A 15,559-nucleotide genomic window follows, 5' to 3' on the forward strand; every position below is an offset into this window, starting at 1 on the left:
AGTAAAACCTTTAGAAGTTAATTCATTTAACAATAGACTGATCTAGTGAGCTGTAATTTATTGAAATGCTTCTGTGTAACCTATAGAATGGAAAACTTTCAAATATTATTAAATTTGAATGGAGGTCAGCAGTTTCATAAATTAAATTATGGAGGTAAAAAGTCCCCAAAATGGGGCTGGTTAGTGGCATTGTCTGGTTGAGCGCAAATGTTACAGTGCACAAAGACCAAGGTTCAAGCCTCTGGTCCCCACGTGCAGGGGGAAAGCTTTACAAGTGGTGAAGCAGTGATGCAGGTGTCTCTCTCTCTCTCTCTCTTCCCCAACCCTCTTGATTTCTCTCTCTCTATCTGATAAATAGATTATTTTTCAAAAAATTCAGAAACATAGCTATCAGGTACAAGAAAGTATAGTAAGAACACAATTACTGGTCCTATAGTACTGGGAATTATTTGTGCAAACTGTGGTCTGTTGGTAAGTCTTTGATATAATTGATTTGGGGAACTACTGATGAAAATATTTGCTGATGTGTACTTTGACCCTTTTGCATATGTATATGAGAAACCAAATGTATTGTGACGGACCACTCAGGCGGGGGAGCAGCAGGAGTTGTCAGGGTCTGCTGAAAAGAGCCCCGGGTGGGTCAGGAGTCGGTGCGAGGGAGAACAGATAGACACCACACTCTATTGGAGGGTGAATCTGAACTCAGTGTTTATTAGACAGGCAAACGTTTATCTACTTTTTTAGCATTTACATGATATTTTGAAAACAGCAAACGGGAACAGAAAGTAAAGCATTTTTGATAATTGTGGTTATTTCAAGGGAGTGTCGAGCCCTGCGGGAGTAACCTGTAATGCATTCATGAGTAGGAGCTCTCTGTAAAAATTTAACTTTCTCCCTATTGTGAAAATCTAACTCCCTCCTTAATCATGGGGCGGGGGCAGCGTAAGCTAAGGCTTTGGCTTCTAAGGGGGGCAACATATGTCTGATTGAGAAATTTTCTTAGAAGTGTATGTATGTCTTCTATTTCTGATACCTCTTCTGGCTCATTACTTTTTAATATATTTACTAATTTTAATTTATCTACATTAGGGACTCTAGATCTACTGCAGTCTCTGTACCTGGTGCACCACAAATGTGTCAATTGGGTATATAATTTATAATGTGTACTGAGAGGAAGCAAACACCAAGGAGGTCTGCTTCTTGCTAATCTTTTTAAAAAGGGCAAACTATATCAGGATACATGAGTGTCATTAATACTAACTTTTCTGTCACCCTGCATGTAGGCACCGGTATAGTACAAAGGGCAGTCAGTGGGCTTAGGTAAATATTTGTGGTAAAGATAGGGAGGAAACCACAGTCCACCACCCATGGAGTAAGCTGGTCCCCATTTGGTCATAACCATAGGTGCTGGTCTGTGGTAGGACCCTCTGTCTGGTTCTCTAACTTGCTGAACTCTAGGTTTTTCTTCAGTTTCTATTTCTTGAAAATGTGAGTCATCAGGGACTGTATCCCGGGCTGGGCCTCCAGGAATTAGTGACTGAGTATCCTGGTCATTTGTTATTAATCTATAGACCAGGGGAGCTTATCCCCACCTGTTCCCGCCAAACATAAGACTCATTGTGATCATAAGAATAAGGAATTGTAATCTAAATTTGATCGGCATGCCATGTCCCGTTCCCAGAATCACTCTTCCTTGAAGATGTGGTTCCTGGGTGCTGACTTTGTCACACCCTTCATTTCTGGTTTGATAGGGACGTGGCAATGTATGACCATGACTTCTTTTCTAGTGACTAGGGTATTACTACAGAACCTTTAAGGATAACAAGCTTGAATTGATTAAGATCAGCAGCTCTACTTTTACTGGATAAGAAGTCAGAAACTTCAAAAGAATAATGAATGAATTGAGAAGACAAGGGAAAGGAGAGGAACTAGCCTCTGTTAGGGTCTTGTTAGGTGCTCAGCAAGGTGTTAACAAGCGTTTATAAATATGGGATTGATACATGATCCTTGCCTAACAGGATTTAGGACTATCTAGTGGACTAGTACACATCTAAGTATTTTAGCCACCTTTTCCCACTGTATATTGCATTTTCCATCATGCAGATAAAACAGAGCATGTGTCAGGGAGGCACTTTAGGAATAAGAGACACATGATAAAGCAAGAGAAGGAACTGAGTGAACCGGTAGGTAGTCACAAGTGAAGGCTAGCTTTAGCCTGATTCATAGGAAGCTCCAGGGTATGGATAGTCTCATAATGTTGACCCCAAATTCAGACAAGAATTAAATCAGAAGCATATAACATCTGGAGCAAGCATCCATCTACCAAGGGTAGTTGACCAGAAAAGAGGTTCAGCTGTTAGGTTTAGCAGCTGGGTTAAGTCTGTTGACAGTTCAGGAGAACTGAGTGGGTACCACAAACATGGACAACATGCTAGATGTCAAGTAGTTAATATCCCCAGGCTTAGTGTGTATTTCTATTAACCTGTGTGTCTAGTATTCAGGAAGAACAGAAAGCTCCGTGTGGTGGGAGCAACAGTCACACGAGAGACTTCATACTGTGGAATGGGTCCAGGCATTCCAAATCTGGCCTATGTACCATCTCTCCTCATCTTGTTGACATTCATTTTACTTTCACAAGATCTTTTTGAGGCAGACCACCATATTTCCACTTTATAAGGAACTAAGGCTCAGAGAATTTAGGCAACTTGTTTCTCCTAAGGTCACTTGTTGGGAGATGATTACAGTGATTCTGGTATAAGAGGAAAGGGCAGTGACTTTAGTAATAGAGAGAGAGCACAAGTCTTGAGAGGCAAAGTAGACAGAAGATTAAAATTTATTGAGGAGCATATCAGAAAGATATCCATCAGGCTGGAGCACTAAAAATCCTGGTTCAATCCTCAGCACCACCATAAGCTAGAGCTGAGCTGTGCTCTGGATGGGGGGGGGGGTATAAACAGGTTTCAGGCTTTACTTTGTACATAACACAGCTGCCACTAACAAAAAGAACAACAAATTAGTAGAGTCATACTTTTCATTATGATACAGCGAGCTATCCATTCATTTTTCTTGATTTTTTTCCTCCTCCATTGGCTAGAACCTGTACCTCAACAAATTGGCACATTTCAGCAACCACTTTCTGAGCAGTGTGACCGAGGGTGGTGATGGCTTGTTTGGTAGCAGATCCAGCTTGGGTGAGTTGTGTTCTTCTAGTGATTTTTGTTTATTTATTTGTTACTGCTGGGGCTTCACTACTCTGGGTTCACTTGTTAGATAGAAGAGATGAGAGAAAGGGAGAGACAACGCAGCACGGAAGTTTCTCCTAGTGACATGGGACTAGGCTTGATCCCAGGTCACATGCATGACAGACTAGGAGCCTTCCCCAGTGAACTATCTTTTTTAAAAAAAAATATTTATTTACTCCCTTTTGTTGCCCTTGTTGTAGTTATTATTGTTGTTGTCGTTGTTGGATAGGACAGAGAGAAATGGAGAGAGGAGAGGAAGACAGAGAGGGGAAGAGAAAGACACCTGCAGACCTGCTTCACCGCCTGTGAAGCAACGCCCCTGCAGGTGGGGAGCTGGGGCTCTAACCGGGATCCTTATGCTGTTCCTTGTGCTTTGCGCCACCTGCGTTTAGCACGCTGCGCTACCGCCCGACTCCCAACCCAGTGAACTATCTTGCCAGCTCCTTCTGGTGGTTAAAAATGTTGACCAGGGGAGTCGGGCGGTAGCGCAGTGGGTTAAGCGCACATGGCTCGAAGCACAAGGACGAGCGTGAGGACGCTGGTTCGAGCCCGGGGCTCCCCACCTGCAGGGGAGTTCCTTCACAGGCGGTGAAGCAGGTCTGCAGGTGTCTGTCTTTCTCTCCCCCTCTCTGTCTTCCCCTCTTCTCTCCATTTCTCTCTGTCCTATCCAACAACAATGACATCAACAACAACAATAATAACTACAACAACAATGAAAAACAACAAGGGCAACAAAAGGGAAAATAAATTAAAAAAAAAAACTTTGACCAGGAGTACCTTGACCTGGCAAGGGTGACAGACAGTTGTTTAAAATCTTCTAGCTCAACCAAGCATATCACTTTGATATCTCAGCCATTTTCTTTCCTCTTGTTCCCTGAAGTCAGGGTTGAGACTTTTGAAGTCTTTCACAGAATCTGGGAAGATAAGCTTCAAGAAGGTTGCTCTTTGGTGTCTAAAAACTGCAGTCCCCACTATTACCTTCTTCTCACCCACCTTCTGGTTTCTGGACTGAGGGGAGTGGCACCAGAAATCCCTCCTGCTGGGTTTACTCCTACAGATATTTCTGTAAGAAGCCATTTTACCCTCTTACCACTTGAGGGATTTGGTAGCAGAATAATTCTTTGTATGTCGGGAGTGGCATTACTTTGGTTCTCAACTCTGTTATTTCAGTGAGTGACTACAGCCAGAGTACATCAGAAGGCACTGAAAAAGTCAAGAGGACAAAGAATGTCAAGACCAAAAACTTTCAAGAAAAGAAGGAGCAGCTTATAATAGTATGTGCACCCCTTGCCCTTTACAGCAATCTTCCTTAGCCTTTCTATTTATTTTGAGATTGCTTTAAATGGAAGAATGCCCTTTCATTTTTCTGTTCATTTTTTTCCCCGTAAGTATGTATTTTAATTTATCGAGGTAGACTCTTCTCGAAATATCTCAATATTAGTACTTAAATAATTTTAAGTTCTCATCAACTTCCTGAATTCTATTTTCTTTTTAGGATCAGGCTCATTCATTTGTCCATATTTTTCTTCCTTATGTTTGATTTGTTTCAAACTTGACCTCAACATGCTGGCAAATGAAGATCTATTTGGCTCACAGAGGTTCCTACTGTGGGGGCCCAGCATGAATGTCTGGGTCTGGGGACTCTGTGGGTGAGTGGGCATTTATGGAGACAGACTTCCCTGGTGGTATGTGAACAGTGAGAATGAAAAAGCTTGAGTCTCTCCCAAGTTGTCCGTGTCAGAAGGTTTTTTTTTTCTCTGTCCTGTGAAATAAAAATAGAAAGAAAAAAATTCTACGGGGGCTGGGCAGTGGTGCACCTGGTTAACCACACAGAGTACTGGGTTTGAACCCTTGCTCCCCACCTGCAGTAAGGATGCTTCACGATCGGTGAAACAGGTCTGCAGGTGTCTATCTTTCTCTCCCTCTTTACCTCCCTCTCCCCTCTCAATTTCTTTCTGCCCTATTGAATAAAATAGAAAAAAGAAATGACCACTAGGAGCAGTGGATTCGTAAGGCTGGCACCAAGCCCCAGTTTAAGTAACCCTGGAGGCAAAAAAAGAAAAAAATCTACATATATAAAATGAAAGATTGTATATGAAAGTGAATTTCATTGTGTCTTGAAAAAAACTTCACATTTCTGATGATAAATGAGAGGGTTTGTTTCTTTCCACCAAACAAGAGATCCAACTTTGTTGGAATGTAAGCACAGAACCAGGTGCACCACCTGGCCCTGACCCAACTTTATTGTTTCATTCACTCAGGTGAGCACATTCTCTAAACTGATCGTGCAGACTGACTCTAAGAACTTTATAAAACATGTACAATTTTAGGATCCAACTGTTCACCTGTCTTAAAAAATATATGACTAGTATGGGGCTTCTGGAAGTTTGTGAGGTTTCTCATTGCATTCCTATCCTTAATAATATAAACCAATGTCAGCATGGTACCCTTTGCCAAAGTTTCAGGTACCAGTACAATTTATACTAGGTGTGTTTATTTCTGCTTCTATCAAAGATTCTCTCTCTCTCTCTCTCTCTCTCTCTCTCTCTCTCCCTGTGTGTGTGTGTGTGTGTGTCTTATCTGTCCCTGAGGCTCCGAACTTGACCTTGAGAGTTGAGCTTGGGGAAGAGGACTTGAAAGTAAAAAAATATTTTGTGTAGAAAAATGACCGAATTCTGGACGTCAGGCGGTAGCGCAATGGGTTAAGGGCACATGGCGCGAAGTACAAGGACCAGCGTTAAGTATCCCAGTTCGAGCCCCAGCTCCCCACCTATAGGGGAGTCGCTTCACAGGTGGTGAAGCAGGTCTGCAGGTGTCTCTCCTTCTCTCCCCCTCTCTGTTTTCCCCTACTCTCTCCTTTTTTCTCTGTCCTAACAACGACAACATCAGTAACAACAACAATAACTATAACAACAATAAAAAGCAACAAGGGCAACAAAAGGGAAAATAAGGAAAGAAAGGAAGAAAGGAGAGAAAAAATAAAGAAAGAGAGAAAGAAAAAGAAAGAGAAAGAATATATATATATATATAGTCACCGGGGAGTCAGGAAGTAGTGCAGCGGGTTAAGCTCAGGTGGCACAAAACATAAGGACCGGCGTAATGATCCTGGTTCAAGCTCTGGGCTCCCCACTGCAGGGGAGTCGCTTCACAAGAGGTGAAGCAGGTCTACAGGTGTCTTATCTTTCTCTCCCCCTCTCTGTCTTCCCCTCCTCTCTCCATTTCTCTCTGTCCTATCCAACGACAGCATCAATAATAACTACAACAATAAAACAACAAGGGCAACAAAAGGGAATAAATAAATAAATATTTTTTTAAATGACCGAATTGTCTAATTTTGCAGCCTGAGAACAGACTCCTGCTGAAGGAAGTTGGGCCGCTCGGGGAAGGGAGAGTCTCTGTGATTGAACAGCTTCTTGATGAAGTAAGTGTAACCAAAAGAACAAGTCACTCTAGGATTTTTAGCCTAGCATTCTAGTTCTTTTTTTTTTAATCTTTATATTTATTTTCCCATTTGTTGCCCTTGTTGTTTTATTGTTGTTGTAGTTATTGTTGTTATTGATGTCATCATTGTTAGATAGGATAGAGAGAAATGAAGAGAGAAGGGTAAGACAGAGAGGGGGAAAGAAAGACACCTGCAGACCTGCTTCACAGCTTGTGAAGTGACCCCCCTGCAGGTGGGGAGCCGGGGACTCAAACCAGTATCCTTACTCTGTCCTTGCGCTTGGCGCCACATGCACTTTTTTAAAATTATTATTTATTTCTTTATTGGGGAATTAATGTTTTACATTCAACAGTAAATTCAATAGTTTATACATGCATAACATTCCCCAGTTTCCCGTTTAACAATACAACCCCCACTATGTCATTTATCATCCTTCTCCACATGCACTTAACCTGCTGCACTACCGCCGGACTCCCTAGCATTCTACTTCTATTTTAGGAAGAAGTTTTATTCAATATTGTAGTAATTATGGTGCCTCTTGATTGAAAACTGTCTGGAAATGAATTAAATGGTTAATCAAAAGCTTATTACCTTATTACCTGTTGCTAGATTTTATTGCAAAGAAAGCAAGGAGAAAAGTATATTGGTCCTGATGATATGTATGGATGTGGGCAAAATCCTTGATTGGTGATATTCATGTTTCTTTTTTTTAAAAAAAATATTTATTCTCTTTTGATGTCCTTTTTGTTTTATTGTTATTATTGATGTCGTTGTTGTTGGATAGAAAAGAGAGGAGGGGGAGAGAAAGATTGACACCTGCAGACCTGCTTCACCGCTTGTGAAGCGACTCCCTTGCAGGTGGGGAGCCCAGGGCTGGAACCGGGATCCTTACACCAATCCTTGTGCTTTGCACCACATGCACTTAACCCACTACCGCCCAACTCCCTGCCTTTATGTTTCTTAAAGAAAGAGCTGCCTAGGTACTCGACCCTCATCATGTGTGATTAGAAATCTTGTACCTCGAGTGATTGGCCACTGTGTTCCTTATGAATTGGGTCTAGAGTCTCCTTATTCTTTTCTCCTTTACCTTAAAGCAGCCTAGTTCTATCAACAATGTCTGTTAGTGGGAAGGAGACAAATGCTGTTGAGTGCAGGGTTTCTGCGATCAATTCATTCCTCTCTATATGCTACAGGGAGCAGATCCCAACTGTAGTGATGATGAAGATCGGCCAGTGATAGTGGTGGCAGTTGTGAATAAGCACCATGAAGCAATTCCAGTTCTTGTGCAGAGAGGAGCAGATATTGACCAGAAGTGGGGACCGTAAGTGAAACACAAAAGGAGAGTTCTGGCACCAGGTCATATCCAGCTAACATTTGTGAGACCCTGGGTTTGATCCCTAGATCTACATAAAAACAAGATATAACAAACACAACACAGTAAATGGCAGAGCATTGCTCTGGTCTCTGTCTCATGAATTTAAAATATGAGTGTGTATTTCAAGCCCCCAGTCCTCACCTGCTAAGGGAAGCTTCTTGAGCAATGTAGCAGTGCCTTAAGTGCATGCCTCTCTTTCTCTCTCCCTATCTCCCCTTCCTTCTCAATTTCCTTCTGGCTCTATCCAAAATAATAATAAATAATAATCATAAATTAAAAAAAATTTAAAGTGAGTGTGTTTAAAGACTTTTCATTTTCAGGGGCTGGACTGTGGCACACTGGACTAAGCTCATGTAGTATAAAGTGCAAGGACCCATGCAAGGATCTGGGTTTGAGCCCCCACTCCCTACCTGCAGCTTCACAAGTGGCAAAGCAGGTCTGCAGTTGTCTGTATTTCTATCTCTTCCTCCTCTCTCAATTTCTCTCTGTCCTATCTAATAAAATGGAAAAAAATGGCTGCCAGGTACAGTGGATTTGTAGTGCCAGCACCCAGCCCCATCAATAACCTTGGAGGCAAAAAAAAAAAACTTAAAAAAATTATTATATATTTTTTTACTTATTATTGGATAGAGATAGAAAAATTGAGAAGGGAGGAGGAGGTAGAGAGGGAAAGAGACAGAGAGACATCTGCTTCACCACTTGTGATGCTTTTCCCCTACAGGGAAAAGACCAGAGAGACCAGAGAGGCTTGAACCTGGGTCCTTGAGCATTGTAATGTATGCGCTTAACCAGGTGCGTCACCACCTGACGGTCCCCAGACTTTCATTTTCTTTTTCTTTTCCCTCCAGGGTTATTGCTGGGGCTCAGTGCCTGCACCATAAATCCACTGCTCCTGGGGGCCATTTCCCCCCCTTTTGTTGCCCTTGTTGTTGTAGCCTCGTTGTGGCTATTATTATTGCCATTGTTGATGTTGTTTGTTGTTGGATAGGACAGAGAGAAATGGAGAGATGAGGGGAAGACAGAGAAGGGGAGAGAAAAATAGACACCTGCAGACCTGCTTCATCTTCTGTGAAGCGACTCCCCTGCAGGTGGGGAGCAGGGGGCTCGAACCCGGATCCTTTCGCCGGTCCTTGTGCTTTGTACCATATGCGCTTAACCCGCTGCACTACTGCCCGACCCCCCAGTCTTTCATTTTTCTGTCTAATTTACCTACCATTACAGAAATCCTCCAAAGGAAGGGGCAGAAAGGGGAAGGAAGACCTTCCCCAGGTTTATTTCCTAGGTCACTGGGAGAAACCAAAGCCTTTTCCAATATTTTGCTCCCTCTTCATTATCTTCTTTTTAAATATGCTTTTGTATTTATTTTCCTTTGTTTATTTAATTTTGGATAGAGACAGAGAAATTGAGAGGGAAGAGAGAGATCATGGGGCGGGGAGGAGTCATACCCGTAGCTCGGCTTCACTGCTTGTGAAGCTTTCCACGCTGCAGGTGGGATTCTTGTGCACTGTATCGTGTGTTTTACTGGATGCACCACTGCCCACCCTCCATGATCTTTTTTTTTAAAAGATCTATGTATTTATAGCTCCTTATATTATTTTATAGGACAAAGAAAAATTGAGAGGTAAGAGGGAGAGAGACACCTACAGCACTGATTCACCACTCATGAAGCTTCCCCCTGCAGGTAGGGGCTAGGGATTTGAACCTAGGTCCTTACACATGTGGGCACTCAACTGATTGCACTACTGCCCAACCCCTCCCTCTTTGTTTTCTTGATTATGTTAACTAATAATTTAGACAAGATGATACTTTACTCCCAACAGGCTCCAAAATACAGCTCTTCATGAAGCAGCACATCTTGGCTTGGCAGGAAGGGAGTGCATTGCTGCTTTACTACGGTATGTAAAAGGAGATTGTTTTTTATCCTTTTCTTTTTACCAGAGCAATGCTCAGCTCTGGCTATTGGTGGGGGCTGGGATTAAACTTGGGACCTCTTGCATGCAAGTCCTGTGTACTACCACTAAGATATCTTCCTAACCCTGGGAGGAAAGTTCTGGGAGAAAACTGTGACCTGTTGACCTATGATCAGTGACCTGTTGACCTTTGACCTATGATGTTTAGAACCTGGGTCCTAAACACTAATCCCTATAACTTGAAGGCTACAACAGGCTTTTTAAAGCACAATGAAAATGTTGCCCTCATAAATGTTGCCCTACTGCTGGTTATGGATGTGATGGGATTCAGTGGCCAAAATTGTTCACTGAATATTGGAAATCAAAATCCCTCAATAGGTGTCAGGGTAGAGCTATCCTTGAGAGCTTGGAGGACTGGGGGGGTGGGGAAGGGTCAAAGTGTTCTCTCAGGATCACATCTGGAAAAGTGGACAGGAGGTTCCCAAACTAACCTCTGTGCCAGAGAAGAGCCAGGCTCTGGCGTTCAAATACTCAGGTCTTTCAGTTCACCCCCATTTTCTTTGCAGATGCAATGCAAGCATCCAAAAAACAAACACAAGAGGTCAGACAGCATACGACTTGGCTCTGAAGATTGGGGATGGGCTCATCACCTCGCTCTTTGCTGCCAAGCTCAGCCTGGATGACTGTTAGAATCAAAGGCCTCTGCAGGGCTTCACTGAAAAAAACACCCCCTTCCTTTTCCCCCTCCCCAGCTCTGGCCATTCTGTATTCATATCTCTCTCTCTCACCTTTCTTTTTAAAACTTTATTTATTTGGATAAAAACAGAAAGAAATTGAGAGGGAAGGAGGAGCTAGGAGAGGGAAAGAGAGACACCTGCAGCACTGCTCCACTGCTTGTGAAGCTTCCTCCCCCTGTAGGTGGGGAGCAGAGTGTTCAAACCTTGGTCCTTGTGCTTTTTTCACAACCATTATGCTATCTCACCTACCGTTGTTCAATTCTTTTTTTAATGTATTTTTTATAATTTTTATTTATAAAAAGGAAACACTGACAAAACCATAGGATAAAAGGGGTACAACTCTACACAATTCCTACCACCAGAACTCTGTATCCCATCCCCTCTCCTGATAGCTTTCCTATTCTTTATCCCTCTGGGAGCATGGAGCAAGGGTCATTATGGAGTGCAGAAGGTGGAAGGTCTGGCTTCTGTCACTGCTTCCCCGCTGAACATGGGCATTGACAGGTTGATCCATACTCCCAGCCTGTCTTTCTTGTTCCCTAGTGGTGTGGGTCACTGGGGAAGCAGGGCTCCAGGACACATTGGTGGGGTTGTCTTCCCAGGAAAGTCTGATTGGCATCACAGTAGCATGTGGAACCTGGTGGCTGAAAGAAAAGTTAAGATATAGAGCCAAACAAGTTGTTGACTAATCATGAACCTAAAGGCTGGAATAGTGCAGATGAAGATTTGGGGGTCTCCATTTTGTAGATAGTTAGTAGACCTATTTTAGTTATATTCCAAAGGGCCCATGACTATACTGATGTTGTTGTTTTATTTTTTTTTCCGAGCCTGACATCTGATATGCAGGTGGATCCTAATTATTGTCTGGGGAGATGATGTATGTTATGGCTGGCAGAAGGACCAGAAAGCTGGATCAGGGAAGAGAGTAGCTACCTATTATGGGAAAGGTATATAAATATTGTTGACTGTAAACTCCATTGATTTGATGTGAACTGGGGCCCATATTCAGCTTAGGAGCCTTTGTGACCTCTGCATTCCTGTAGATCTGAGCTCACATTCTGTGGTCATGAGTAGGAACGTTCCAAGCTGCCCCCGTTTCAGGACCCATCTTCCTCAGGTGGAACATAGAATATGTTGTCCAGCCTCCCTTCAGAGGATAGAACATTCTTTACCATTGTTGATCCATGTTGAGGGCACCTATGTTCATAGCACAATTCATAATAGTTAAAACCTGGAAGCAACCCAGGTGTCCAACAACAGATGAATGGCTGAGAAAGCTGTGGTATTTATACACAATGGAATACTATGCAGCTATTAAGAACAATGAACCCACCTTCTCTGACCCATCTTGGATGGAGCTAGAAGGAATTATGTTAAGTGAGATATGTCAGAAAGACAAAGACGAGTATAGGGTGATCCCACTCATAAACAGAAGTTGAGAAAGAAGAACAGAAAGGGAAATTCAAAGTAGGATTTTACTGAATTTGGAGTAGGGCACCAAAGTCTCTGGGTGGAGGGTGAGGGTGAATGTTTGGCTTCACTAGGGGGGTGGGGGGATGGGATGGGACACAGTCTTTTGGTGGTGAGAATGGTGTTTATGTACACTCCTATTAACTTGTAGTCATATAAATCACCAATATGAGAAGGGACAGTTGATTGAATGTCTCAGACTTTTTAATGCACAGACCATAGGCCGAGTCTTTGAAATGTTCAGTTCTTTCTGAAATGTGTACTTGAGTTTTGGGGTGAAGAGTAACTCTTAACATTTTAAAAATAATCTGTGAGTGTAAACTACCAACTCGTCATTTCCCAGTGTACCATGAATGGTAATGAATGTTATGTATCTAAGTGGCTTATTGTTGCTTTTAAATCTATTTTCCAAATGATAATGATAATGATTTCATTGTTCATACTAAGAGGTATAATGTATTATTTAGTAAAAGATCTCCCTCCCATTCCCTACCTGTTCCCTCCCACAACTACCAGCTTCCACTCCTCAGAGGCAACCAATTAAACCAGTGTCATCTATGTCTTTCTGGAATATCACAGGGGTATATATATATATATATATATATATATATATATATATATATACACACATGCATATAGTAGAAGCATATATACATGTGTAGCAAACATAAAATATAAGTACATGTAGTCCATGTGGGACTATATACCCTGTGATCCTACAGTCTTGGAAACTACTATTAATCACAACTAAAAAAAATGACATGAAAAGAATACATATATATGTAGTCCATATATTTTCCCTTTTGAGACAATGTTTTGCATCATGTTCTTTTGATTAATATATTTTGTAGGTGGTTCCAAATTAGTATATAATGGTTCAACTTATTTCGTGAATATTTTTATTATGTTGAAATCATCAATATTCTTGTTACAGCTTGTTCTTTGGTTGGCAAGCTTTGAATAAAGCACTTACAGGATGTGTAATTTTGATCCCCCCCCAGATTATTATTTCATTCAGTCCTTGGGTGGCAAATATGCAGTTGTAGAGTCCCTAACTTATTTCTACTAATGTATGTAAATAAAATATTAACTTAGATAATGTAGCACAGAAAGTATGGACTTTGTTGAGGTAGTTGCTGTCATCACTACCTGCCCTTTACCTCTCTAAATTGGGTGGCTAGAGGGAGGTTAGGCACAGTCACTGGAATCCACACCCTCAGTGGAGTTGAGAGGTACCAACACTCCTCTGACACTGTCAGACTCCTTGACAGTGCTAGACCTGCAGTGTTATAGCCTTCTGATTTTATTTTCTCCAGTATTCTGGGAGTGATTTATAAAACATAGGAGTTCAATATTTTGTGTGAATTTGGTAAAAAAAAAAAAAAAAAGCTGGTACAACTCAGGCATATGATTCAGTCCTGTATCAGTCAGGATTCAACCTGATAAAAAGAGTTAGTAGATGTCCTTCAAAAGAGTAGTTGCAGGGCTTGGCTGGGCAATTTCAGTAAAGGTGTTGGTTGGGCAGGGGACATTTGCAGGCATGGCTGAAGTTCCTGCTCACTGGTGGAATTTCTTCTTTACCAGGTTAGTGTGGGTTTTTTCTTTCTTCCTTTAATCATTTTATTGGAAAGTTAATGGTTCATAGGACAGTTGTTGACATGTGGGTACAATTTCTCATCTCCCTGTGATAGTTGTCTTTCACTCCCAAGTTAGACCCATTTTCATCATCATGCACAAAGTCTCCAACATCCTCTAGGTTAGTGTTTGAGGAACTGGGGACTGGAGCTTGAAGAAGTTGATACAAGACCACCCAGTCTCTATTATAATGCCATTTTTTCCCCTTTCCTACTTTCACTTGAATAAAATGGGTAATCTTTCTCTTTTATGTCATCAGTGTCTCTAGGCCAGCTTTTTCAGAAAGAGACAGAGATAGAAAAACACCACAGCACTAAACTTTCCCCCAGTGCCATGAGGGGTGTGCTTGAAACCAGGTAACACGTATGAGAAAGCAGATACCATTCTAGGGGAGTTACCTTGCCGGCCTCAGTATTGCCTTACACTGCAATACCAGAAGAACAAAGGAAGAGATGGAGAAAAGAGCACAAGAAATAATGGGACTTCCAAAAGATGGAGCCATGGTAGAGTGTCTGCTAGCAAACCACATGCTTCTGAATGACAGACAGTCTATCAGGATACAGTAGTCTTGGTTGAAAGCCTTTCTCATTGAGCACTCAATAGATATCTTGCCATTCTCTTCTGACCTGTAGTCTTTGTGTGGAGAAGTCTGCTGCTAATCTTACGGGTTTTCCTCTGTACATGACTCTTTTTTCTCTTGCAGCCTTCAGGATCCTTTCTTTATCCTTATTCCTTTCCATTCTAAATAGGATGTGTCTTGGTGTCTTTAAGTCTGGCTTAATTCTGTTTGGGACCCTCTGGGCTTCTTGAACCTTTATGTCTTTGATGTTGTCTAGACTAGAGAAGTAAGTTCTCAGCTGTTACATCCTGAAGAATACTTTCTTCCCCTCCCTCTTTCTTCCTCTGGTAAACCAATAATGTGTATATTATTTCTCTTGAAGTCATCTGATATGTCTCTGTTGTTGTTTTCAGTGTCTCTTAGTCTCTTTTTGAGATCTCTTCTTTTTTAGTTGTCTCTAATTCATCCTCTAACTTGCTAATTCTGTCTTCAGCCTCATTGATTCTATTCTTTCTCCTCTCTACTGTTTTCTGGAGTTTATCTATTATGTTACCCTGTTCTGATACTGTTTTAGCTTGTTCAGCTAGTTGTGTTCTTAGCTCAGCTATTTCAGCTTTCAGCTCTCTAACAACCTTGAGATAATTAGTGTTTTCTTCCAGAATCTCATTTAATGTTTCTGCATTTCTGATGACAATTCTTTCAAACTCTTTACTCACTCCTGTTATTATTTCCTTAGCTAATGTTTGGATGTTGACCTCATTATTTTGTGCCTTACCCTTTGGGGGGCTTTTAGCTGGACTCTTGTCCTGGTTCATTTCTACAGTATTTCTTCTTGTTGGTTTAACCATTCTAAATAGTATGTTATGAGGTCCCTCTCTCAGTACTATTCAAATTACTGATCAGGCTTGCCTGGATTGAATTGTGTCTGAGTAAGGTACTTAAAGAGTTCACAGTTGTGGAAATAATAGTTGTTTTAGTATTATTTTAATACCTGAGTTGGAGCACAGTAGTTTAAAAGCCTCTTTTGTTCTTTTTCTTCCCTGTAGGTTATGGTAGCCTGAGGGCTTTTAAACTATAAGTAGGCTTCTTAGCTTAATCCCTCACTTCTCACCAAGAGATAAAGCAGGGTGGGGGAGAGATAATACAGTGGTTATGCAGAGACTCTCACACCCCCAAAAATCCAAAGTTC

At 41.7% G+C, this 15,559-nt stretch overlaps 1 protein-coding gene across 2 annotated transcripts in view; it reads left to right on the forward strand.

Moving 5' to 3' along the window:
• Positions 1-10,919, forward strand: part of DZANK1 (double zinc ribbon and ankyrin repeat domains 1) — a 66,858-nt gene extending 55,939 nt beyond the window's left edge. Inside the window, exons 16-21 of one of the 2 annotated variants that reach the window (XM_060186364.1) lie at positions 3,095-3,191; positions 4,413-4,516; positions 6,583-6,663; positions 7,878-8,005; positions 9,880-9,954; positions 10,536-10,919. In XM_060186364.1, the coding sequence (XP_060042347.1) occupies positions 3,095-3,191; positions 4,413-4,516; positions 6,583-6,663; positions 7,878-8,005; positions 9,880-9,954; positions 10,536-10,659 (609 nt within the window). In that variant the 3' untranslated portion in view covers positions 10,660-10,919. Of the gene's footprint in view, positions 1-3,094; positions 3,192-4,412; positions 4,597-6,582; positions 6,664-7,877; positions 8,006-9,879; positions 9,955-10,535 lie in introns of those variants that run through there. The other variant, XM_060186359.1, reaches the window with a different exon arrangement.
• The last annotated feature ends 4,640 nt before the right edge of the window (positions 10,920-15,559 follow it).

Source organism: Erinaceus europaeus, chromosome 1, assembly GCF_950295315.1.
Source record: "Erinaceus europaeus chromosome 1, mEriEur2.1, whole genome shotgun sequence".
Taxonomy (NCBI): domain Eukaryota; kingdom Metazoa; phylum Chordata; class Mammalia; order Eulipotyphla; family Erinaceidae; genus Erinaceus; species Erinaceus europaeus.